This window comes from Gossypium hirsutum, chromosome D12 (genome assembly GCF_007990345.1).
Source record: "Gossypium hirsutum isolate 1008001.06 chromosome D12, Gossypium_hirsutum_v2.1, whole genome shotgun sequence".
Taxonomy (NCBI): Eukaryota; Viridiplantae; Streptophyta; class Magnoliopsida; order Malvales; family Malvaceae; genus Gossypium; species Gossypium hirsutum.
The window spans coordinates 41,098,767-41,126,588 of NC_053448.1; the positions used below are offsets into that span (position 1 = coordinate 41,098,767).

Below are 27,822 nucleotides of genomic sequence, written 5' to 3' on the forward strand. Positions count from 1 at the left end.
AGGTACCCGAACCAGTAGATTCATTGATCCTCACCCATTATAGGCTCATATAGATCAAGTTCGGTTCAGGGGGACATTTCCCTATAGCTGCACGAAGATGAAAATCTCACGAAGACATAGGTACGGATGTATCCCGTAAGCAATCCACTACCGTACACGGAGGTGAAAACCTCACGAAGGCATAGCTTCTCTCTCCCACTTAAAAGGGTAAAATTGTTCAGCTCATGGAATGTATAATGCAAACAATATTTAAACAAGAAGATAATGTAGGATGTCATGAGTTTTTTTATAAAAAATATTTTCTCGACTATAAGACAAGAATTAATCAACTTTGTGGCTCGACTCTCTTAAGTTCCCCAGTAGAGTCGCCAAGCTGTCGAAACCATTTTTTTGAAAACAAAAAATTTTAGGTTGTTTACTTTAAAAAATGAAAATTAAGAGTCGCCACCAATCTTTTATTGAGGTGTGATTGGATCACCTAAAAAACGGCTTTGGTCTACGAGTTTTTTTAAAAAAAGGGGTTCGGGAGTCAGTTATGTACAAGGAAGGATTAGCACCCTCGTAACGCCCAAAATTGGTACCTAATTAATTAATTAGTGTCTTAAGGTCGAAAAAAATATAATCTTTAAAAAGCTTAAAACGTTGCGTATTAAGACCCTTCTCAATTTAGAGAAGCAAAAATGCCACACCCAATGCGTTAGGGCACAACATTCTAATTTCCTCCAAAATGAATTAGGTCAGAATACTCATATAAAAAAATTAAAAGAATATCCATTTATCCAAGATTTAATAAATCGCTGCCCAATACGTTAGGGCACAATTCCTTTAAAATCCCAAACTCGGAATATTTCCTTTATTATTTTTTAGGAAAAATCTTCATTTCGAGAAATCAATGCGTCACATCCAATACGTTAGGACACAACGTGTTGAATTCCCAATAATGAACTCTTATTTTTGATTAAAGAAGAATGCTCGAATGTTAGAATTAACGAAGAAAATCGGAACCCAATACGTTAGGGCTCAATTTTCTTGAAAATCCTAAATACAAGCATTATCCCCATTTTGAAAAAGTTTGATTTTAAAAATCGAGTAAAAAAATGTAATGTTATGCTACATTAAATATATAATGCAATAATAAATACTACGATAGCATAGAAATAATGCAAATATATGAACAAATAAATAAAATAATGGCATGCAAAATATCAAATAAATGGGCAAGATAATAATAAAAAAATTTGTAAACCTAAATTAATAGACAAATGATTGAAATAAACAAAAAAAAATATACATGTACCCATAAAAATATATAAGTTTAAAATAATTAAAATAATATCAAAATTAATTAAATAAAACATGTGTCTATAAATATACGAAAAATATTAGTTTTTTTAAATTATAAATACATACAAAAGAAACATATTTATATATATAATAATAATAATTTCATAAAAAAATTATTAGAAATATTGATTTTAAGAAAAATATGGAAAATGACTAAATTGGGTCGCAATTAAAAAAAACAGGGGTGAATCCGCAAATAAATAAAGTCTGGAGGACCAAATTGAACGCGCGAATTACATAGAGGGGCTGGAAGGGCAATTTTCCCTTCTCCTCTAAAACGGCGCCGTTCAAAAGGATTAAATTGAAACTTAAAATAAATTAAAGGTCGAATTTAAAAAAATAAAAAAAACTAATTGAAAATATATTAAAAGGCGGAGGGCTAAAAGTGCAATTTGCCCCTCAGCATAAAAACACGCGGATCCTGGGTCAGGGTCGGGTCGACGCGCGGATCCTCCCCTCAAAACGACGCCGTTTTCATCGGAGACGGTCCTCTTCCTTCCCGCGGCGTTTCAGAAACCAAAAGCAGGTGATTTCTTTCCTTTTTATTTTGGTTTTCTTTTCATGCAAGTGAAAATAAAAAAAATAAAAATAAAAGTAAGAAAAGCGAAAAAAAATGTAAACCTTTGGACTGATTTTTGCTCTCTTGGATATTGAACTAACTGGGTTTTGCTGCGAAAATAATTGTGTATTCTTATTGATTTCGAAATCCGAATCCCTATTACAGTATGCGCAATGGCTTTTTATAGCCATATTAAAATAAAATATAAAGAAACAAATCTCATTTGATCTCTTCTTGATTTGCAATCCTTGATTTTTTATTTTCTATATACTGTTTGTTTCCATTTTTGTGCAGGTGAAGATTGCGGAGATTCGGAAGACCGGCTGAGTGGCTGTGACGCGAGGCTTCCTCAGAAACCCTAGTGTTTCTGAAATTGCTTTGGGCCTGGGTCTAGCTTTGGGCCTCTGTTTGTTTCAGTTTGGGCCACATAGGCTGATTGTAAATTGGGCCCTTTAAAGCCCGGGCAAAATCTGTTATTACAAACGTCATTAGGTATAATTTATTCTAAAATATAAAAAAATAAAAAAAGATCTTCATAATAATATTTGCTACTTTATAAAAATGTGTTTTTATTTTTAATTTCTTAATTGAATTAAGATTCGATTAATAATTTTTTTAAATATTTAATTAAATAATAATTGTGTATTAAGATGTTAATCGTTAATCATCAATGAATTCAGTCATCATAGTACAAAGTAGAGGTGCTCATGGGTCGGGCCAGGCCCAGAAAATTTTTTTGGCCCGCGTCCTATGCTCGGGCCTGAAATTTTGTCCAGGCCCGACCCGGGAAAAATTCCTAAGCCCGAGCCCGGCCCGGCCCATTTTTTAATAAACACCAAAAATTTATTTTAAAAATAAAAAAATAAAAAGTTATTTTAAAATAAAAAATAAATATTTATTATATATCTAGGCCAGGCCGGGCTAGACCTGGGCCAAAAAAGTGGTGCCCGATGCCTGGCCTATTTTCTAAATGGGCCTCGTTTTTTTGCCCAAACCCATATTTCGGGCCTATATTTTTACCCAAATCATCCCATATTTCGGGCGGGCCGTCGGGCCGGGCCTCCCAGCCCATGAGTACCTCTATTACAAAGTTAGTCTAGAATGTCAAGATACATGAAACCGAGAATAAATAAGAAACTACTTTGGAGTTTGGACCAAAGTGACAAGCCTCAAAGGAGACCTCCCTCATTCCTCTAAAGTTTTTAGAATCAAGTTTGTCGAACCAATTAAATTATCAATTTCTTGTTTAACTAATTTGACTGAATAAATTATTAAAAAAAGACAAAATTTTGTGTTCAATTAATCGATCTGATCGATTCAATTGATTTACAAGTCAACTGATCCGCTTTCTTATTTTGAATTTATATCATGACTAGTCTAATTTAATTCTGAAAAAAAGTGTGTTCCCCTCGTATTTTTCCTTTACTTTCTTTATTATAATGCTTTTGAATTGACTTAAACATAATTAAAAAAAAAAAACTCAAAACACAAGATTTAGCACCCCAGCTTATCTTCGCCTTAGTGGCAGAATATACTCGATAAAGGTGCTCATGGGTTGAGTCAGATTTGGGTCAGACTTAAGCATGATATTAATATACTTTATGTTTGTCCAAACTCAACTTGACCCCATATATTGTTTAAAATTTTGCTCAAATTGATCCATATTTGTAAAAGATTAACCCAAGTCCATTTTAGGTCATCTCATATTATTTTTATTTTTTAATAAATAATTATTTTATATTATTTAAATATTTAATAATTTTATACATTTTTTATTTATTGAAAATTTTTATATAGTTATCTTAACATTATTTTAATGTTTACATTAGAGTAGTATTATATATTTAGTATATGTTTATTTTTTAATGTGTTCTAAATTACATAATATATAAAAAAATAACATAATATAAAGTACTATAAAATTAAAGATGGGTCGGGTCGGGCTCGGGCCTTGAATGTTCAAGTCCAAGCTTAACCCATATTTCAAATGAGCCTTTTTTTTTTGCCTAAATCTATTTTCAGGTTTAATATTTTATTCAAACCCTTCCAAATTTCGGGTGAGCCTTCGGGACTGAGCAGGTAGCCCAGCTCATGAACATGTCTAATACTTGAAGATAGAGGGAGCCTTACAAATTTAAAAAGAGTTTCATTAAACCTTTCAAAATTTTGAAAAATTTTAATTAGACTCTTAAATTTTTTAGAATTTTAATTAAACCTACAAAAGTTTTAAAAATTTTAATTAAAGCTCTATAAGTTTTAGAAATTTTCATTAATTCTCTCAAAATTCTTAAAAATTTTAATTAAACCCTAAAAATTTAAAAAATTCTCATTAAACCCCTCAAAAATTATAAAAATTTTAATTAGATGCTTACAATTTTTATTAAGTTTTCAAAACTTAATGACACATGCTGCCACTACTTCATCTTACAAGAACTCAAAAATATTTAAATTCATCGCCTAACAAGAATAACTCAATTTTCATCTTAAATTGAAATCCATTAAAAAAAACCAACTAAATTAAATCGAAAATAAAATAAATTTTCAAATGTTGATTATTTTGACTAAGTTATAAAATCAAATCGGATTAATTGCTAGAATTAGTTGGGCTAAGAATCAGTCAAGTATGTCAACAACGTCGGCCTAATGTCACAAGCCGCGAATCAAAGCCAAAGATTATTGCGCACCAAACGTCTCATGGAGGTCATAGAACTCATGAAGAAATCCATTTACTTGAAGCCTTGGTAGCCCAAAGAGTAAAACTAGAATTATTAGGATAAATAGTGTAAATCCTAAAAGAAATTGCATAGAGTTTAAATATCTTAGAACTCTCAATTATAGATAGGTTTTAATCTGGATGTAACTTAAGTTATACCATCGATTTTAGAGGGAGCTCAACTATAAGCAGAGGCCTTACCCTTATTTGTATCTGTTAATCTGATATATAAAAAAATAGTGTCAAGTCAATATGAACACCAACAAGATTAAAAAATTAATGTTTTACTTAATATTTTCGTTGAAAAAGGGACAAATTGATAAAAAAAAATTGTAATAAATTTGTGATTATGTGAAAATAAAAATTAGTGAAAAGTCAATTCAACTATAACATATTTGCGCGTTACCTATAAAGGTAAAACAAATTCCACCATAATCATCGGCTCCTAAAATAAGAAATTTTGACTGTTGATTTTAAAAGCTTCACTTCGTTGCTTCCTCCTCTCTTCGGTTCTTCCTTACACTGGTAAGAATCCATCTTTCGTTATATAATTTTCTGTTTTTCTTTTTCATTTTTCCCCTTTTTCTACATTTTCATAGTTTCCGTACATTCAATCTCTAAACCCTAATCTCACACAAGAAGATGAATTGAGCTTGGTGATTCGAAATTTTCGTTTTTGGCACTTCGGGTTTCGTTTTCTCGGGCTTGGGGTTTATTTCCTTGAGCCTGGATTGGGGAATTTTCTCTTTTTTGGGGGGTAATTATAGTATTTTAGATTGCTAAACGAAATGGGGAATTATTGTGAATTTGTACATTAGTTTAAGCATTTGTTTTTTTTATTCTCGTTTTAGAGTGTTGAGAACTCTATCGTTCTTCGACAGTTCACTGTCAAAAATGTCGTCAGCTGGTCTTGCTGTCGTTTCAGTTCGAAATGAACCTTTGACTGCTCCCAGTCATATAAGTCCTGGATCGGGTCATTGCGAAAGTGAATCGATTTGTGTGTATTTGGCTTTTTCTGGATCGATGATTCCGATGCGGATTCTGGAATCGGATTCTATTGAATCCTTGAAACTTCGGATTCAAACCTGTAAAGGTTTTGTTGTAAAGAATCAAAAGTTGGTTTGTGGAGGCCGGGAATTGGCAAGGAGCAATTCCCTTGTTCGTGACTATGGAGTCAACGACGGGAATGTTCTACACTTGGTTCTTAAGCTTTCCGATCTTCAGGTCATTAATGTTAAGACTTCGTCTGGGAAAGAATTTACATTTCATGTTCGACGAGGACGAGGATGTGATGTTGGTTATGTGAAGCAGCAGATTGCTAAGAGAGAGAAAGGGTTTACTGATCTCGATGACCAGGAAGTTGTTTTTGATGGGGAGAGATTAGAGGATCAAAGGCTTATTGATGATATATGTAAGCATAATGATGCTGTATTGCATTTGTTGGTCCGGAAATCTGCCAAAGTTAGGGCTAAGCCTGTTGCCAAGAATTTCGAGTTGTCTATCATGGCACCAAAATCGAAAGGTAAGCGAGATAATGATGTTGGTGAGACGAACGGTGGAGTACAATATGAAGCTGATAGAAAGTTTGTACCAAGAAAACCTCCCGAGAGGGATTTTATATTGGAGCCTGTTATTGTTAACCCCAAAGTTCAATTGTCTTCAGTGATTGTCAAAATGATTAAGTCCACATTTGATGGATTATGTAGCAAGAAAAATCCAATCAGGTCTATGGAAGGTACTGGGGAGCTTATTTCATGCAGGATTCATCGGGTCAAAAGTTTGTTTCTGTTTTTAAGCCTATTGATGAGGAGCCTTTAGCTATTAACAACCCTAGAAAACTACCAATGTCATCAGATGGTGAAGGGTTGAAAAAAGGTACAAGAGTTGGAGAAGGAGCGTTTAGGGAAGTTGCAGCTTATATTTTGGATCATCCACAATGGACGATATATGGCAATCAGAAGGGTTTTGCTGGGGTCCCTCCTACTACTTTGGTCAAGTGTTTGCATAACGGATTTAACAATCCTGATGGTTCACCAAAAGCCAAGATCGGGTCATTGCAGATGTTTGTGGAGAACCGTGGAAGTTGTGAGGATATGGGTCCTGGGTCTTTCCCGGTCGAGCAAGTACATAAAATCTCGGTGTTGGATATAAGATTGGCTAATGCAGATAGACATGCCGGAAACATTTTATTGAGCAAAGATAAAGATGGGCAAACATTGCTGATTCCAATTGATCATGGCTATTGCTTGCCTGAAAGTGTAAGTTACCGTATACTAATATGTCTTAACTCAACTTCATTCGTTTAAACTTGAGCCGCATAATAGATTTACAGTTAGATGATTATTGAACTTGTATTAGTTAAAGTTGTCTTGATTCACTAATTATGCTAATTTTATATTTTGTTGGCTAACAAGCTGAGTGGTGCTGCTGCCTGTCTAATTCGTTCTTGGTTTTTGGAGTCCCTATGAGTGTCATTACAAGTTATTTTTCTTTCACAACATTGCAAAGTTCAAGTTCTATATATTTTGTGGTCTTTTGCTATGTACTAATAACTATTTGTTTATTCTGTTTCTATAGTTTGAAGATTGCACTTTTGACTGGCTGTATTGGCCTCAAGCTCGTCAATCGTACTCGTCTGAGACACTCAACTACATAAAATCCCTTGATGCTGAAAAAGATATTGCACTTTTGAAATACCTTGGGTGGGACATACCGTCTAAATGTGCACGTACCCTCCGCATCTCCACCATGCTTCTCAAAAAGGGTGCAGCGAGAGGGCTCACTCCTTATGCCATTGGAAGTATAATGTGCAGAGAGAACTTGAACGAGGAATCGGTGATTGAGGAAATCGTACAAGAGGCAGAGGAAAGTGTGCTTCCCAACACAAGTGAAGCTGCATTTCTCAAAAAACTATCCCAAATCATGGATTGTCGTCTTGATGAGATTGCTGGGTCACACATACGATAAGTACAGAGCATCTAATAGTGAATGGTGGTTCATAGTTGTTTGTTATGTTGTACATGCCTCCACATTCTTCTGCATCCATATGTCCTCAAATGGCCTAGCAAGGTGGTTATGAAAACACACAATGGTTTATTCTTCTCTACTTTCATGTAATTCTCTATTTCTTATGGCACTTTTACAAAAAAGGCTTCTTAATTTTAGGCCATGATTCTTGTTTTGAATTGATTTTTTCAAGAATTTTTTTATAGTTTATTTTACCAAAAGACATTCTGGCTTCTTGAAAAAAATTGCCAGCACATGCCAAAAAATAAAAAGTAAAGTTCGGGTTTTACTTCATGTCGAAGCACAAATAAGAGAAACAAAACAATTTTTCTCATGAAAACACATTTTCATCAAGTTAAATCCGATTTTGGAACAAATATAAACGTAGCATTTTTCATCAAGTAAGTTGAATCTGATATATGATATTTGGCAATTTCTTTTAGAAGCCAAAATGTTGTTTCTATTATGTATAATTCCTCCTCAATATATATATATATCAAAGTCAAAATGTTGTTTCTATAAACTTTTCAAACGATACGAAAAATATAAGTATTAAATTGATGTAAAGATACTAATCCACAAGTTTGGCATAGTACAGGTGTTAAATGTAGAATTTGACCTTTTTTTTTTCTCATGTTACATTTTCTGGATCAACCAAAACATCAAGAATTAAGGGTAATCAGATGATCATTTCCTCAAGTGGCTGCTGACCAAATTACAAATATAGTAAGATACAAAGGAAAAAAACCCTATAGGCTACCACACACAATTTAGCTGATATATCAGCAGCTTAGTTTTCAAGAAAACCAAACATGGGAATGCATCATTTGCAGCATAATGCTGACTATATATATACAACTTCGTTTTTCAACCATAAGCAAAGGTAAACAGCCTTAAATTATCATGGAAATTTCTGTACCAAAGGTTATATTGCATTTCATCTCTTTGATTTAAAAAAATAATAAATTAATCCATATACATTAGATCAAAGAGCATATTGACCCTTTCTTCTGATTGACAAAATATAATCTTATAGTCCCACGTGTATCTCTCCTAATACGTACAAAGACAATTTTAATAGTAAAAATAAATGAACTTTTTAATAAAAAGACTCGTTTGCTCTTTGATCTAACATATATAGATTAATTTGTTTATTTTTTTAGTATAAGGACTAAATTACAATCTGACTTTTAGTATAGAAATTTCCATGATACTTTTACCGCTAAAAAGCTTATTGTTAATAATGGAGAAAAGGCTTAAGGCTTCAATGTGCATGCAGAGTTCAAAAATCCTCAACATCAATGGCAGGTTGCTATTAGTATTACAGGAATATGCAGCAAACAATATTATGGGGGTGACATTTTTAACTACAAAGGTTGGGTATACAGGCACCACCTTCGGGGTTTTGTTGTTCTTTCCATATCCGCCCCGTTACTCGCAGTTTCAACTCTTTCCTGTCCCCTCCAGAGAAGAAAAGCGCCATGTTACGCTGTATAATAAGGCCGTCGTGGCTATCCCGAACCTTTCGGTGGCTATCTCTTATGCTTCTCGGGGTGCCTTCCCAAATGAGTTTCCTACCATTCCCTCCAACTTCTAGGCTATAACTGTAGTTGCGAGCTTCAATCTCATCGCCCATGAAACGAAGGAATGCCATGTAAACAGGAGCCACTCCGAGCTGAAAGGCTTCAAAATGGAGACAGAAGTATTGACCAAAACAATGAAATACCTAAACATATATGACAAAAGATTCGAACCATTTAGCATTAAAGAAAATCTAAGAAGATTGAACTAAACTGTTGGAAGTCAGGGCCGAAAGTTCAAATAACAGGCAACGAAAGTATCATAGAGGCCCTTGTATTAAGAGTCAAATTGCATTTTGTTCTCTTTACTTAAAAAATGAATAAATTAGTCCCTATACGTTAAATCAATGAGCAAACTAGTTATTTTGGTTGAAAATTTCATCCATTTCTTCTGTTAAAAACTGATGTGGTTGACGGACTAACTGGACAGTTCCACATAGCGTGCCATGTGTACCTCATGATGACATATAGAGACTAATTTTTAATAGTAGAAATGGATAAAAATTTTAACAAAAAGACTAGTTTACTTTTTGATTTAACAGACAGAAACTAATTTGCTCAATTTTTTTAGTAAAGGGGAAAAATGCAATCCTATTGTTAGTACAAGAACCTCCATGGTACTTTTACCAGCAACTATCATACATCAACAGCTTATTAATCCTCATCTACATTAAAGCAGATTAGCAAGGGTTACTTTGTCACGTATCTATAAATCTAACACATTTTATTAAGAGACTAGAACAGCAAGCTGATCCAATGAAAGGTATGGCTACCACGTATAAAACCGGTAACTTTTTCAAGTACACAATATAGACAGCTCAACTCAGTCACATAAGTCAAGACAATGTTCATATATGGGAAAGTATTAAATTATCGAAAAGACCTTTTTTATTAGGGATGAATATCAAAACTATACATAAACTTTGATTCAATGTGCAATGTCATACATGAACTTAGATTTTTGTGCAATTTTATACATGATTATCATTTGATTTGATTCAATTTTCATAAAATCATTGACAACATTATTGAATTAACATTATTTTACGTTGATATATTGCATATACAAACAATTATATTAATCGAATATATTAATCGAATATGAAAATAAATATATGCATTCATTCCTTTAAATGTGTATAACTGAATCAAAATCAAAATTTTACGTATACATACGAACCACAATTCAAGTTTCATGTGTATAACTGCACCAAATTAAAATTCATGTATCAAATTATAGATCAGATCAAAATTCAAATATCAATTTGATATTTATCCCTTTTTATTATCATCAATCATCCAATAAGTTCAATTCTTAATCAGAATAAAGATGCCTACTAATGGTAAAAGTATCATAAAAGGCTCTATACTAAAAGTTGGATTGCATTTCGGTCTCTTTACTCAAAAAATGGACAAATTAGTCTTTGTATGTTAGATCAAAAAGCAAGCTGGTCATTCTGTTAAAATTTCATCCATTTTTACTGTTAAAAATTGACCCCAGTACATTAAGCGTAAGGTATACATGGCACATCATGTGTCTTTGTTGAGTTATTTTGTTAGCCACGCCAGTTTCTAACAGTACAAAGGGATAAAATTTTTAACAGAAAAGACCAAATTGCTTTTTTATCTAACGTATAAGAACTAATTTGTCCATATTTTAGTAGAGAGGGCAGAATGCAATCTCACTCCTAACACAGGAGCCTCCATGGTACTTTTACCACCTAAGATTGAGTGTACTTACAGTTAGCATCCATGTTGCATTTTCTACTTCTTGAGGATTAGACTTCACATATCGATGGTTAAACGTGCATCCAGAATGCATGTCCACCTTGTGGTCATCCCTTAGATGTGTAACAAGAAATGGAATATCACCAACAACGGCACATTCCGATCCAGCATATGGGCAGCTATACGGCCTGAAGTTGCATAGAGCCTCATGCTTGAGTTTACTATAGTAGGGAAAGATCTCAGGGCATCCAAGTGACATATATTTGCAAGGCAATTCAAGTGATTCAGCCACCTTCTCTAGTGCTAGACACCTAATATCACCAAGCTCCTGTCTACAAGTGGGGCATCGATTGTGTACCCTCGTTTTACAAGTTGAACAGAGAGTATGCCCATTGTGGCACTGTGAAAGCAAATTATAGAACACTTATCATAAGACTAGCATTCAAAGGCATTGAAAAACTCTAATGTGCCAAAAAACCAATGGTTCAGAAAACAGGATACTGCGTTTGACATTTGAAATTAGAGAAACCGGCACAACTTTTGGGCCACTTTCAGAGTGAAGCATACAAATATGGTTTATCAGCATACACAACAGAGAGATGTACTTGGGCATAAACATAATCTACACATGCCAAAGTTCCTGCACCCAACCCGTAAAAGGGGGAAAAAGAAAAGGCTGTCGTGATCCTTAAGCATCATTGGTATACTCAGCTGCTTATTTAACCAACTACCTACCCATGCAGGCTAATGATATGTAAATGCACCCATAAGAAGGAAAAAGAAGAAATAAATATTCATAGCTTTCACTTAAACTCAAATGATACTCCATCTCACCAACAACTGAGTTGTTGGGTGTAGTGTTAAGGCACATTGTACTCCCAAGCAAGGGCAAAGGGAGGAGAGTGCAGGTAGGAGCCTTGGCCCCCCTAAAATGAAAAATTGCTGCTTTAATCCGCCAAAATTTATAAAATCCTAAGTTAATATATGGTAAAATTATAGTTTGGCCCCCCCAAGTGCTAGAATTTCAATTTAGTCCTTTTGAAAACCATCCAATACAAGAGTGAAATTGCATTTTATCTCTCATAAAAATATATAACTTTATTTCCCCCCTAAATTTTTTTTTCTCCATGCTCCCAAGAAGAGAACTTAGGTTCAAATATTAAAAACAACATTGTTGGGAGGGGCAGGCAGGAACCCTGAAAGAATTAGTCTTCACGAACCGTACAACGGACATGAAGGATACTTTGGTTATACCATAAAAAATGATACAACATCTCAATTAAGTCTTTTACGGTAGTAAATACATTCATCCGAGGAGGATGAAGAGAAATAATAGGCCCCCAAGGCATTCTTCAATTGCTATGGCTATAAACACAATCTTACCAGCATTGTTTTATACTCTAGATGAAGCCACTATTCTATGCTTTTATTGTGAAATCATGCAAATTTATTAACATATCCAAGTAAACTCTCATGGATTGTTACATATGAATGAGAAGATAATAGTTTCCTTTCAATTTGCCATCTTAGCCACACTTTTTCTAAAACCTTTCCCAGCACAAACAGCTACAGCATATCACCTTTGTTTACAAATTCACTGCGCCTGAGCTGAAAGGCTGAATCAGCATTGGAAACCTTTGTCAAATATAATAAAAAGACATTCTAATGAGTATAGGTTAATGCTATAGGCAATACCAACAGGACTAAACTGAAAAAAAAAAAGAAAAAAGCTTTCATTTTCGACATTTACAATAATTAGACCATCTTCTTCTTCTTTGATACGTTAAAACAAACACAAAGAATTCAACCACGCATATGTGTATTGCTCTTCACATAACACCCCCTCAAAAAATGTCAATTATATAAAGGCAACCTAATCCCATCTGTAGTCCTAATTCTTACCCTAAAAGAGCACAAATCCAACACATAAGAATAAGCCTATAAATTTGACTGAAAAAAATCCAAGAAAAAGAAACAGATTAGAACCATTCAAGCACTCCAAAAGCACTCAAAAAGATGTTCTCAATTTAGAAAAAGAAGAACCCATCAAGGGAAAAGGAAATAAAAAGACTAACCTGATGAATAGGAGGGTACATAGAATTGGTACAAACAGGGCATTCAAGGAGTTCATGGACACTAGTAGTGCTTGGATGAACAGCTGATGACAAAGAACTGTTGTTGCTGTTCCCATTGTTGCTGTGGGTCTTTGACAATGAAGAAGATAACTGATGATGATGGATCTCATCATCATCCATCACATCCGATGATGCCATACAATCAATACTATCTGATTCCATAAAAAAGGGTATAACAAAGTTATCAAATTTGATCAGCTATGGGTACAAATTCCTTTTGGGAAAGATGGAAACTTTGGGTGATGGGTATAAAAATAAAGTATTAATCTTTGGGGACTAAGTTAGTTTATGAGTAAATCGAAGAAAGTTAGTTTATGAGTAAATCGAAGAAGAAACAAAGAATGAAAATGGGGTATCAATAGGAAAACCAGATGAGTTGAATCAATACAGAGAAATTAATAAACTACTGTTTTTAATTTCTCTTCTTTCTGTATTCTTTCTCATAGGTTGCAGAGAAAGAGAGAGTTCACCGTCTAAAATTTTACGAGACAGTTGATCAACATCACGCGGCTCAAGGTCAAAGAGAGAACCATGGTTACTTACAATATGTATACACATGCGTGTATGTATATATAAGATTTTTGTAAGGTGATGAGGTGGGAATTATTAGAGCAAACAAACAGACAGTGACCATGTTTCAATTAATTAAAATAATTTCTTTTATCTTCAAAAATAAATAAAATTCTTACATTTTACAAAAAAAAATAAAGAAAAGAAAAGGGATAATATAATTTTTGGCCCCTGAACTTGATAAATAGATTCACTTTGGCATATTTACCTTTTTTTTTTGTTAACTTTGGTACTTGAACTTGGCATTTAGATTCATTTTGGGCCCTAAACTTAGATCTTATTTAGATTTGATGATGTGACCAGTATTCTTGAAACATGACTAGATTAATCGGTCAGACCAATTGGATCAAGAATCATTTGTATACTGTTCCAAATAAAGGGGTTGAGCTGATTGAATTAAGAACTGCTTGAAACTAGTAAAATTTGAAAACTTAGACCAAAAATCAGTAGTTAAACAAGTTTAATATATATTTTTTAAATTTATGAATTTTAATTAATCATTTAATTATTGTAGGTTTAGCAATTGAACCGATCAAATCGATTAAATTAGGAACCAGTGGTCTAACAAGTTCAACCATTGTTCCAGTTATTAGAATGCTATATGTAACACTCTAAGATTGTACTATATCTTAGAAATTTATATATTTTAATTTTCAAGTGATAATATGACACAATCTCAAAGTGTCATATCATTAAACTTTTATATTTTTCAAGTTTAGGAATAAAAATAATCTAGTTGCCTAGTTCAGTTTAGGTACTAAGAGAATCAAGGAAAAATACAAGTATCAAACAGGACCTAGTTATCGAGTTCAGGGGTCAAAATTTATATTATCTCAAAATTTATATAAAGAATCAATCAAACATGCCCTAAGTTCAAGTTTCATCATTTGAAAGTTTTTTTTACATTTATTAGTGATTTATTCATAGAAAAAAAATAAAAGTAATCTTGTAATAATATTTATTAATTTTATTAAGAATATTTTAATATCTTTTTTAATTGAGTTGGTATTTATTAGTTTGTGACTAAAGTTGTTCATAGGTCAGGTCAGGTCAAATAAAAAATTTAGGCCTGTTTTGTAAACTTGATTCGAAAAATTAGCCTAAAATTTTGTCAAAGCCCGGCTCAGATAAAAAGCTAAAGACCAAATTCGGCCCGGCCCGACTTGCCCGTATTAAAAATTTTTATATTATTTTTTATATAAAAATAAATTTAAAAAATATAATATACCAAAAACATTAAAATAAATGCTTTCCAACAAATGGAAAAAAGATTAAAAAATATACTTAAATAACATTAAGATAAGTGCAACTTAGCCAGTAAATACCTCTAAAATAGTAGCAAAGTTAATAACAAAATAATAGTTATACAATATCCAAACAATAACAGCAAAATAGTAGCAATATAATACCGAAATGATAGCAAAACAATGAAAAACAACAATAATTTTTTTTGCAAATTCGAGCTGGGTCCAGGCCAAAAAATTTTATTCGAGGTTCAGCGTGTTTATACAGCGGGTCTTATTTTTTCCAAGCCCATTTTTAGGGCCTATATTTTTATCCAAACCCCTCCACTTTTCGGGAAGGTCTTCGGGTCGAATAGCTCGGCTAATGGACAAGTCTATTCGTGACATCAACTTAATCAATGACTTGATAATAATAGTGTAGATAAAAAAAATTAAACCTACTTTTTTAAAAATTATATAAGTCAAAATTTGTTATTAATTATTGTACTATGTGTAAATTGTGGATTTATTCCTTGTACTTAATTCAGATGTTTTTATTCTTCTGTACTTTTTAAATGAAATTACGTGGTCAAATGATAGTAGTTAAATATTTCAAATTCTGCTATTAGTCACGTAGAATGTTTAAATTATGGATTTAATCATTATTATAAATTTTGATATTTTTAATTCTTATACTTTTTGAGTTTTGAAATTGTTGAGAGTATGCTCAAAGACCAATCATATGATGATTGTAATAAGATATTTTTACCTAATTTATTAATAAAGACATTGCCATTATTGTTTTCAATATTTATTTCTGTGTTTAAATAAACTCTATAATGATAACGTCCAAAGAATGATATGATCATTCTTAAATGTCTTTAGTCAAGTACTATTATGGGTTTGTACAACAATAATACATTGAGGCTACTATGTGCTTGATTGATGACAAGTGCTATAAATATGTGATACCAAATCAACACATAAGTATATGTTAGAAAATAATATACTGGACTGACCCGCCATGAGAATGTTTATTGGATTATTATGTAATAGTCATAACATTTCTCATAGTGGTAATTGCATGTTGATCCTTAGACTTGAGATCATCACTATTACAACATTGTGAGTCGTATGTTTTGACATAGTCAAACATCTTTCGTAAATGGTTATACTATAAAGACTGATGTTGAGTGTGCCGCAATCTGAGTAGTGAGATGTGAGTGATAAAGATAGGATTTGTTCCTCCTACGTACTAGGATAAATATCTCAGGCCTCTTGATCAAGTAAAACTAGAGATGCATGGCCATGCTCAAATGAGTTGATATGAGATATCATACTTATTTGTTTGTCTTAGTCTATTTGAGAATCAAGAAATAAGAGATTTGACTATACAAGGGTGATTATTCCATGACTTGTGTTCAATCTAAATATGGAGGACAAAACCATGACTTCCTGTAGCTTGAGTAGCAGTGATGCGTTGTTAGATGTCACTCATTACTTGTAACATTAGAATTATTTTAATTTTATTACCAACGTTACAGGATTCCGTAAGGTCACGCCCTTTAGTTACGACGATCAGAATGTAATGTGAAAATATGCTTAACGCATTTTAATTTATAAATCTACCATTATGGATTTATTAAATTTTGTATTTAATAAAATTCGATTAAGGGGATTAGGTTAGGATTTAAGTTAAGTTGATATCCAAGGAGAAAATCACGTTTTAAAGATAATATCTTAATATTCCTCTTAGTGGTCAATAGCTATCCAAAACAATTTTAAATTTATAACAAGAATAAAAATCTCAATTTCATTCTCTTACCCAAAATACTATCTTTTAACTGAGAAAGGATTATATGAAACTATGATTCCACATCATTCCTATCACTTTTCAATAGGAGAATGACAAATTAGATTTTTCCTCCTGATATTCAGTTTTTTCTCCTAAAAAAATTCAAATCCAACTAAAAATGCTAAAAATTAGGAGGAAAAATCTGATTTGTCATTCTCTTATTGGAAAGGGATAGGGGTGATGTGGAATCACAGTTTCATACAATCCCTTCTTTTAACTAGTAGCAAATAGGAAAAAAAAACTATTTTCGTTTTTCTCTTTGTGTTCTGAGAGATTTTTATGATTGTTTATCATTTGGGTGGGTTACATAGAGGCCGGGATTTTTGCGCTATGATTGTGGTTTGCGTCACGGGCTAAGGAATCAACATCATAACAATGTTGCTTTCAAATCAACAAAGGTATATTTTTCATCTTTTCTCAACCTGAGTTCGTTCCTCGTACATAGATCTCTGGCTTGTGGTCATTGAAATATTTTTTTGCTATGCCAAGGGGCGTATCGACGATCCAACAGAAACTATAGTCCTAACTTAAAAGCGTAATCGTAAAATTCATTACCTAGAATGACGTTTTTCTATGATTGTTGAATATTGAAGAATGAGCCCGACTCATATTTTAGATTGACTTAATTTTTTTGTTCAAGTTCATTTTTTAAATCTTATATTTTGTCTAAATCCTCCCAAATTTTAGGCGAACCTTTAGGCTTATCTCAGTTACTTGACCTTTGAAAAGGTCTATTGATATAATATTACATATGTGATAATATGTTTATTACATAAAATTTTAAAAATAACAAAAAATGACCTAATGAACTTACTATCTATTGTTTGGTCAAAAGTGAAATTTCAAATTAAAAAAAAATACAGACTACAAATGACAAAATGAAAGTTCAAAAATAAAATTTACAACCTACTCATAATACAAAATTAATACCACAACTTGACAATTATATAGGTTTAATTCACAATTTAGCCCCTAAAGTATACTCATTTTATCACTTTAATACTTAATTTTTTTTCTCAATTTGGTACCTAAAATATCATTCGTTTATAACTTTTAGTTCATTTTTCTAACAGATGTGTTAAAATTTTTTTGTCCAATCAGGTCATGTCGTTTGTCTTTCTTTTATAAAAATATAAAGTTTTTTTTATTAAGTATGTATAAACTTTAAAAAAAGTAAAAAAAATACATATATATATAGATCCCAAAAGTCCAAAAAAATTATAAATAAATATTATTAACCCAGAAAAATCAAGATTCATTAGATAATTCTTTGATCTTCATCTTCGTCTTCTTCATCATCAAAATTCATCTGGGTTGTGATATATATTTTTTACTCTGCAACTTTTGCCTACGAAAAAATTAATCTTTTTTTCTCTCTCTTGGTTTAGTGGTTTAAAAATTTGTCATAAGACTATTGCAATTTTTGAAACATTGTGTTTGTCATGGAAACACCCAGACGACGCATGGGGGGCCTTTGAAAGATCCTCTTCGAACTTGCATTGCCAGAAGTAGACATGGTTGGCAAGGATGAACCTAAATTACCAATGCCAGCTTTTGAGCTTGAACCTGTGCTAGGAATTGGGCATGAGCTTCCAGAGCCCTTGAGATTGAGCAAGGGCTTGAGCTTGGGATAGCTTAAACTGAGTTTCAAAATTAGCTCTAAGTTGTGCATGTGCTTGTGAGAATACAGGGTTTCCAAGCTTCCACAAAGCTACCATCCCCACATTCTGCCCATTTATCTTATTATAGATTCTTATAATATCTACTCTTTTTGATAAAATGCCTAAAATTACTCATAATTCCTTTCCAACCCTTAAATAGGAGGATAATGCGCTTCAGCGCACTTGAACCTATATCCTCCTACACTGACAACAATGTCAATACCAATCAAGTTAAGACTCAATCGACAAATTCTTCATACATTTAAGATTAAATAACACTGATAAAAAACTACCAAGAATCTCTATATTACTATGTAAAGTATTAAATAAAATTTTTATCATTTTTGGGGGCCAAAGTGTAATTTTATCTTTACTAATTTAAAATTTTATAAATTTTAAAGGGATCTAAATGAAAAGTTTTCCATTTTAGGGAGGACCGGGGACCCTGCCAACCCCCTAGCTACACCCCTATCTAGTCCCTATATTAAAAATTACTCCAAATTAGTTCTTGTACATTAAAAAAATTCAAATCATAATACCGTTACAATTTGTTGTTAAGTTATTAATAATATAGACAAAATATATCATACCTAATTGATGAGAAATGATTGTATGAAACCGTTGTTGACACCATTTTTTTTTGATGAAAACGGGGTCGACTTGGATTAAAAAAAAGAATGAAAACGGGAGTCGCCACCAATCCTTTTTTTGACGAGGTGTGATCGGGTCACCTCAAAAGGTGGTTGTTTTTAATAAATGATTTAATTTTATTAAAACAACGATTTTGGTCTACGAAATTCAGAAAAATGAGTTCGGGAGCCGGTTACGCACGAGGAAGGATTAGCACCCTCGATACGCCCAAAATTGGTACCTAGTTGATTAATTAGTGTCTTAGTGTCGAAAATTGAAAATTTGAAGAGTTTTTAAAAAATGCGATCCTTAAAAGAAAATCTGATATCGTGAATTGAAACATAAGATTCTCTTGTTCCGAAGGAATATCACATCCAGCACGTCAGGACACGATACTCTAACCATCGAAACCAAGATCACCTTATAGTTTAATGAAACCATACTTTGAAGTTTTAAGAGGATATTCGGCTATTTAGTCAAACGAGAAATCGAAACCCAGCACGTTAGGGCACGTTTTCTCGATTTTCCAAACGCGAAATATTGCCTTATTTAGAAAAATACAAGTGAAATTCCGGAGAGATATTCGATTATTTTGGACAAACGGGAGATTGCAGCCCAGCACGATAGGGCACTATTCCGCGAATTGCCAAATATTGAGTCTCGTTTTCGTGATAAAATACAATAAGTATAATAAACTATATTTAAAATTATTATAAAATATGTATATAAAAAGAAATAGTACAAAAAAAATGATTACTAGTAAAAAAATATAACAAGTAATGTGATACATATAATGACGATTTATACATAAAATAATTCGTTTTATTTTAAATATATATATATATATATATGAAGCATATAACAAATATATAAATAAATAAATAATGTAATAATGTGAAACTTAACTCCAATTGATCAAATTAGATGGAAAGAAATAAGAAATAATGAAAATGATATAATAAGTATAACAAATAATAGTGTAAAAAATAGTATAATAAATAATAGGAAAATAATAAAAAAATGATAATAAAAAAAATAGTAACATTAGATTAATAATAATACCAAAAAAAATTGTGATAAAAGTGTCTAAAATAAACAAAATAGGACTTAATTGAATTAAAAAATAAAATTCTGGAGTGAAAACAGAATAAAAGGATACAAGGGGACCAAAATGGACACGTGGGTAATGAGGGAGGGGTCTGGGCGCAAATTTCCGGGGTAATTTGAAAGCATTTAAAGAAAACAAAAAAAAGGACTTGATTGAACGTAGGCACCCAGGACAGGGACTAATCGCGAAAATTTCCCATTTAAAAGAAATGTGCACATTTCCATCCCTTAATGCACGGTAAGCTTTTTCCCTTCCCAAGGCTCTACTTTTGAGGGGAAAAAAACAAATAAAGCCTACTTTTTTATTTTTTTATTTTTAAAACATTGAACAAAAATAAATTTTTAAAGAAAATAAAAGAATTACAAGAGAAAAGAGAAAAAATAAAAAAATACTCCATTAAAATAAAAATAAAATCGCAAGCAAATAAAATGATTAAAACAATACTGAGGACCAAAATACGATGCGCGCCAACTAATGGGGATTAAAAAAACAAAATTATCCCAAATACCAAAACGCAGTACTCTAGCGCGGACCGAATTGAGATTACACACAAATTTTAGGGTAAAAACGAAAGAAACAAAATAGAGTTTAATTAAAAGACAGCACAAATGGAGGGGACCAACCATGCAAATTACTCACTTAAAGTGAGAATGCGTGGATTTAGCCTGTGGATCAGGCCACTCGCAGACCCCCCCTTTTTTTGAAATAAAATAGGAAATAGTTAAATAAAAATTAAAGTAAAAGGAAAGGTATAAATTACAAATGACAGAAAGTTGCCGAGGACCAAATCACTATGCGCTCGAAGTTGTGGGGACGAAATGGGACAATATCCCAAGTCCTATGCGCTTCGTTTCATTTGTCCAGGTCGGGGACTAAATCAGAAATGAAATACAATAATAGGGCAAAAATAAAAAAAAGAAAAACACGAATCAGGACCACATTGTAATGCGGTTCAAAATCAAAGGGACTCGCCACATAAATAGCCTCATTTTTTGTTTTATCTCATTTAGCCCTAGGAAACTTTAAAAGAATGCAGCCCCTTCCATCCTCTCCCCCTCTTTCTTGCGACTAGAGTCTCAAAGCCCTCATGGCTGCCGTTGCCATGGTACCACCGCAGGCGGTGGTCGATGACTCGAGGAGAAGGGTTTGTTCGACCCCTTTTGAATCCATATTCGGGGATCTAGTATTTCCTCCATGAGAAATCGAAATAGAAGCCCCCCATCTTCGTTGGATTCGGTTCAAACGGAGAAGAACTCCGACAGTGCCGACGGTTCAAGATTTAGGTAACAACTTTCTCTCTTCCTTTTCCTCTTTTTCGTTTTAAAACAGATTTTTTGTAAAGAAAATCAAAAAAAAAATAAAACAGAAGATGTATATACAAATAAAGAAACGGAAATGAAGGGACGCAATAATGAATTTCAACCTCTTTTTTTTCTGATTGCTTGAATCCTGGTACAAAACTTTTGTTCTTTTTATTTCTTTTTTCCCTTTTTTAGAATACCATCGGTTCCCCCCCTAAAATACAATCGATTCCCCCTTTGAAATATCAAAAATCCTCCTCCTTTCCTAAAATTTTTTTCTTCCGTTTTATAATGGATTACAATAACAATAAAAAATGCTCCGTTTCTCTGTTGTGGCTGCCTTTTTTGTTGTTTGTGTTTGCAGGGTATGGCCGGTGTTGGTGATGGGGGTGTCAGACGGTATGGGCGTCGTGGTGGCCAAGGCTGAGGTGTGCGAGTGGCGACCGGTCAGAGGCGTGCATGCGTGAGGGGGGCAGACGGCCAGCTAGGTTTTTTTGCTGAAACAAATTTTAATTTACTGGGCTTTGGGCTGTAATTTTTGGGTTATTTTCATTTGTTTTGGGTCTTTAGGCCTAGGTCAAAATTGACCTGTTACAGCTGCCCCTCTTTGCTCATTGTCGTGTAACGAGAATGAAGCAAAGACTTTTGACAGGTCAATTTTGTCTGGTCTCGTCGAATCTTGACTTCTTGGTGCCTTTCTTCTTCAAGTAGCCTCATTCAAGTCTACTGTGTCTTGTTGCTTCAGTCCACTTTATTGCACTTCAGAGAGATATGTCTTTAATCTACTCTACTGCAACTCCATGAGGATGAGGTTTGTGGTTTTAGTCTACTCCACCACTACTTAGGGAGATAAGACTGGATGCGATCTGCTCCACAACTGCTTAGGGAGATAGGATCTGTTTTTCAATCCACTTCCTACAAATATAGGAAGGCAGGATCTGCTATCTTCGATCTACTTCACGCCAATACATGAAGACAAGACCTGCTTTCTTCGATCTACTTCACCACCAATATGGGAAGACAAGATCTGCATCTTTGATCCACTTCCTACCAATATAGGAAGACCGGACCTGTTATCTTTGATCTACTTCATGCCAATACATGAAGACAAGATCTGCTTTCTTCGATCTACTTCCTACCAATATAGGAAGACAGAATTTGCATCTTCGATCTATTTCACGCCAATACATGAAGATAAGATCTGCTTTCTTCGATCTACTTCGCCACCAGTATGGGAAGACAAGATCTATATCTTGGATCCACTTCCTATCAATAATAGGAAGATAGGACCTGCTATCTTCGATCTACTTCACGCCAATACATGAAGACAAGACCTGCTTTCAGCGATCTACTTCGCCACCAATATGGGAAGACAAGATCTGCATCTTGGATCCACTTCCTATCAATATAGGAAGATAGGACCTGCCATCTTCGATCTACTTCACGCCAATACATGAAGACAAGACCTGCTTTCAGCGATCTACTTCGCCACCAATATGGGAAGACAAGATCTGCATCTTGGATCCACTTCCTATCAATATAGGAAGATAGGACCTGCCATCTTCGATCTACTTCACGCCAATACATGAAGACAAGATCTGCTTTCAACGATCTACTTCGCCACTAATATGGGAAGACAAGATCTGCATCTTGGATCCACTTCCTATCAATATAGGAAGATAGGACTTGCTATCTTCGATCTACTTCACGCCAATACATGAAGACAAGATCTGCTTTCTGCGATCTACTTCGCCACCAATATGGGAAGACAAGATCTGCGTCGTCGATCCACTTCCTACCAATATAGGAAGATAGGATCAGCTATCTTCGATCTACTTCTTGCCCCGGGAGATAGAACTATCAGCTTCAATGTACTCCACTGTAATCAGGGAGGTAAAACCTGCCATCTTCGATCTGCTTTGCTGCCAAATACAGGAAGGCAAGATCTGCAATCTTCAATCTATTCCACTGCCAAATACAGGGAGATAGAGTTATCGGCTTCAATGTACTCCACTGTAGTCAGGGAGGTAAAATCTGCCATCTTTGATCTTCAATCTATTCCACTGCCAAATACAGGGAGATAGAGTTATCGGCTTCAATGTACTCCATTGTGGTCAGGGAGGTAAAATCTGCCATCTTTGATCTGCTTCGCTGCCAAATACAGGAAGGCAAGATCTGCAATCTTCAATCTATTCCACTGCCAAATACAGGGAGATAGAATTATCGGCTTCAATGTACTCCACTGTTGTCAGGGAGGTAAAATCTGCCATCTTCGATCTGCTTCGCTGCCAAATACAGAAAAGCAAGATCTGATATCTTCAACCAGCTCTGCTACAAACGAGAGTGGCAAGGTTTGTCTTCGATCTGCTTCGCTGTCAATGCAGGAAGGCAAGATCTGCTATCTTCAACCAGCTCTACTACAAACGAGAGTGGCAAGGTTTGTCTTCGATCTGCTTCGCTGTCAATGCAGGAAGGCAAGATCTGATAACTTCAACCAGCTCTGCTACGACCGAGAGAGGCAAGGTTTATCTTCAATTTTTACTGATCTGTCCTCTAGGGAACATGACCTGTATAATGAACCTAATTATGCCTAATGATTAGGATGGCATGATCAAAATGAATCAAATGCTCCTAACTAGACATGCGTGAATGGTATTTGAATGAATGCAGAATGTCATGAAAATAATTCCTTAATGCTTAGGTTATCATCGCTCAAAAGCTTATTAAGGCTTTATCACTAACGTGTCGCAACGCCTTCTTGACCAGCCGGCATTTCCAAAGAAACACGTAATCTGATTGCCCCCACTGTGAACATCGAAGTTCAACCCACTGGGACATAAAATTTGTACCATCAATCTCCCACTGTAACCCCAGGGTAGAAAGATATGGCTTTTGTCAATCTTCTCCTATCGCAATTCAAGGGTATAAGATTTAAATCCTTCTGGTCCCTTACATCATTCCCAAGGTGTCGTACCAAAGACTCATGCGCAAACGAGGGCTCTCCTTCCCGAGGTAACCTCTTCCTATTACCTGAAGATCATCACTTTCTTGTTTATTCAAGCTTTGTCACCAACATGGCGTCTTGTCAATCAACGCGTTTGACAACAAAAATCCAAAGAGAAAGTCTAAACTTAGACTATTCCTTCCCAAATTTCCAACCTTTAAATTTGGAGTGTTCTAAACAATTGTCCTGCTTCAGGCTCCTATATTATTTAGAAACTTTTCAGAGTAATATGCAAAACTTCCTTCGTGAAAGTTTTATTAGTCCATTAACCATTATTCCAATGCAACATGCTTGCAAAAGATCATAACGATAGATAAAATAGAATTGATTTGAGAGCATAGCTCAAAATGAATAAACTATCAAGGATAGCAAGAATAAAAGGGGAATTAATTGGGAACACGTATCTTGAAAAAGAATGAAGTATTCCAAGAAAAAATAGTATGAGGACAAGATGCCCCAGATATCGTAGCTTGAACTTCTCTGTACCAACTCTTTGAAAGACCATTCTGTGTTTGACATGTGTTTAGGAGATCTACAAGACTTTGTCGATGCCCCAAGATGCTACCTACCCTTTCCTGTTGAATCAGGTATAGCAAGATCATTACATGCCCTGATTTGATCAAAATTTAAGCTGCTCTGATCGCCTCATGCCCCAATTTGATCCAAAATTTGAGTCGCCCTTTTTTTTAGGGTTTTCAACTCAAGCCCCTTTGGTCTCAAGGCGCCCTTTGCGGGTCTTCACCTTGGCCTCTCCTTTTTTCACTTATTTTTCTTTTCTTCTTTTTCATTAATTCTCTTTTTTTTAAGTGAAGTATTTGTTCCTTGAATCAAAATTCTCAAGATTAGGCAAGTTCTTGCCATCTATCTTGGTCAATACCTACACTCTCCCAGATAAAGCCTTCCACATAAGGTCCTTCTGGCTTGGCATCCACTTTCTTCTGAAGTCCCCTTTGTATGGGAAGGATCTTCTTTGATATCGGGTCCCCCTTGTGGAATTCTCTGGAGCAAACCTTGTTTTGGTGAACTCATACCATTTGCTTTTGGTACATTTGACCATGATAGATATTTTGAACATTCCTCTCCAACCAGGATTGGATCCAAAAACTCAAAGAGAAGGAAATCTCGACCTCAATAGGTGAAACCGAAATAAGCCCAAAAAGAGGGCGTTGCCCTGAGAGAGTTTTTTTTTGGCGATATGGTGTTAATCTTGAACAGACTGCAAACTTCTTATATTTTGCTCTTGTTCAAATTTAGTGCATTGTCAAATATGATTCTTTTCGACTTTTCAAGCTGACGTGATTTTTCAAAAAAAATTGCTGTCGACTTCGTGACATTGGCATATGAAACAGCTTCTTCCCGTGAAGATAAACTGATGACTGCCAGACCTTTTTTTGGCGAGATCGACCTAACAACCTTCATGCCCCATATGACTCCATTGATTTTTCGTAAGGTGGAATCTGTTTTCACCTTGTTCTACCCTCCTCAATAAGTACGGAGATAGGCCACAATCTATGTCATCTTCGAAGTCATGAGATTCCTCTAAACACATGTCTCACTCAAAAGGAGATTCTGAGTCTGTAGCAGTGTCATTCATGTCGTTGATATTCAGGGACCTGTTGTTGGTGCAAAAGAATATACAAAGAATGTATGAATTTAAGAATAATTATTTGTACAGTATAATTATGAATGAATGAATGATTTTAAAAATAATTATTCATAAAGAATGAAAGAATATTAGCTCAAAAATGATCGCAAAGATGCATTTCATTAAAATAACGACGTTCAGACATGAGCCTATTTCACAAAAAAAATTCATATTGCTTCAGGCTAAAAGCAACAAGTTTGTTCTGAATATTACTCTAAGTAGGCTCTAAATACTACAGAGACTTCTTTTACAGTCTGATTTATTTAGAACACTTCCAAGTTTATGAGGGCAGACATCTAACAAAGTTCCCTCTTCAGTTGTGTCTTCATGCATGTCATTGATGTGAACACTTCCCAATATCTCTTCATACATCGTATTCACCTTATTGTCAATCATGATTGGGTAGCAGATTTTCTGCAGTAGATGAGTCACCCAACTTGACAATACCCATGTTGATGAGTTTTTCAACTAGTTTCTTGAAGGTGATGCAATTCTCTATTGAGTGCCCCGTAATTCCTGCGTGGTAGTCACAGTGTGTGTTCGCATTATACCACTTTGGATATGGAGGTTGTGGGGGTTTTGAGTAGGAAGGGGAAACAACATGCGCATCGAATAAATTTTGATACAACTCTTCATATGGCATTGGAATTGTTGTGAACTGGAGGTTCTCAGTACCTGGTTTCACTCCAGGTTCTTGTCTCAATGAGCCTTGTTGGTTAGCGACCATTTTTCTTGGCTGATTCACCGTAATTGGTTTTGAATAACCCTTGCTATCTGTACTCGTGTTGTTCACCTCATTGTCTTTGTGCTTTGGGGTTGATCTCTTGATGCCTTCTTCCGCATCTATCTTCCCACTTCTTATTGCATTTTCAATCATTTCACCAGACATCACTACATCTGAGAAGCTCATGGTAGCACTTCCTAACATGTGGTTAATGAACGGTGCTTTCAGAGTGTTGATGAAAAGCATCGTGGTTTCTTTCTCTAAAAGAGGTGGCTGGACCTGTGTCGCGACCTCTCTCCATCTTTGGGCATATTGCCTAAAGCTCTCACTATGCTTCTTTTCCATGTTCTGCAATGTGATTCTATCGGGTGTCATATCTGTCACATGGTTGTACTGCTTTATGAAAGCCTGTGCTAAGTCCTTCCATGAATGGATGTTGACGCGGCTTAACTGGTTGTACCACTTAGCTGCAGACCCGATCAGACTGTCCTGGAAGCAGTGGATCAACAGTTGATCATTATTGATGTATCCCGTCATTCTTCGACAGAACATAGTTATATGAGCTTCAGGACAACTAGTCCCGTTGTACTTTTCAAACTCCGGCATTTTGAATTTGGGAGGGAGTACTAGATCAGGTACCAAACTCAAGTCCTTGGCGTCGACTCCACAATGGTAGTCGGTGTTCTCCATGGCTCTAAATTTCTCCTCTAGCCATCTACATCGGTCCTCAAGTTGTTTTGACAAGTCCGTTTTCGCTTTCTCCACCTCTGCCATGTTATCGAGGTCAGGAAACACGGGGTTGGTAGGATTATCACCGGGATTAGAACCCGAGCCTATTGGAAAGTTCATCGATGCTGGGGCACCGACCTGGTATTGGGATCTAATGGTAACAGGTGCCCTCTGCGGGTACACCTCTGGTTGCGCTTGGATGTTAGTTGGGGTGAAACCTGGAGGATAGGCAGGGTCATCGTGATCATCCCCAGCATCAACTAAAGGGCCTTTTCCTTTGTCATTCCTTCCAGTCAATAACTGCTTT

General features: G+C 34.6%; 2 protein-coding genes across 3 annotated transcripts; one reads left to right on the forward strand and one right to left on the reverse strand.

The window, feature by feature from the left end:
• Positions 1-5,032: 5,032 nt before the first annotated feature.
• LOC107945867 (phosphatidylinositol 4-kinase gamma 4) lies at positions 5,033-7,801 on the forward strand. Its single transcript, XM_016880018.2, is given in 3 exon segments — positions 5,033-6,354; positions 6,357-6,874; positions 7,194-7,801. Coding segments are annotated over 3 exon segments (1,752 nt in total). The 5' UTR covers positions 5,033-5,510; the 3' UTR covers positions 7,584-7,801.
• A 490-nt stretch (positions 7,802-8,291) lies between these two features.
• On the reverse strand, positions 8,292-13,697 carry LOC107945868 (E3 ubiquitin-protein ligase SINAT3). 2 transcript variants are annotated; one of them, XM_016880021.2, is made up of 3 exons: positions 13,006-13,697; positions 10,944-11,330; positions 8,292-9,348 (listed from the first exon to the last, which is right to left on the reverse strand). In XM_016880021.2, the coding sequence occupies exons 1-3, from the start codon at positions 13,225-13,227 to the stop codon at positions 8,986-8,988; spliced, it is 972 nt and encodes a 323-aa protein (XP_016735510.2). In that variant the 5' UTR covers positions 13,228-13,697; the 3' UTR covers positions 8,292-8,985. The 2 variants fall into 2 exon arrangements, with proteins under 2 accessions (XP_016735510.2, XP_040962661.1); XM_041106727.1 differs by having other exon boundaries at positions 8,292-9,305; positions 13,006-13,617.
• Between the last annotated feature and the right edge of the window lie 14,125 nt (positions 13,698-27,822).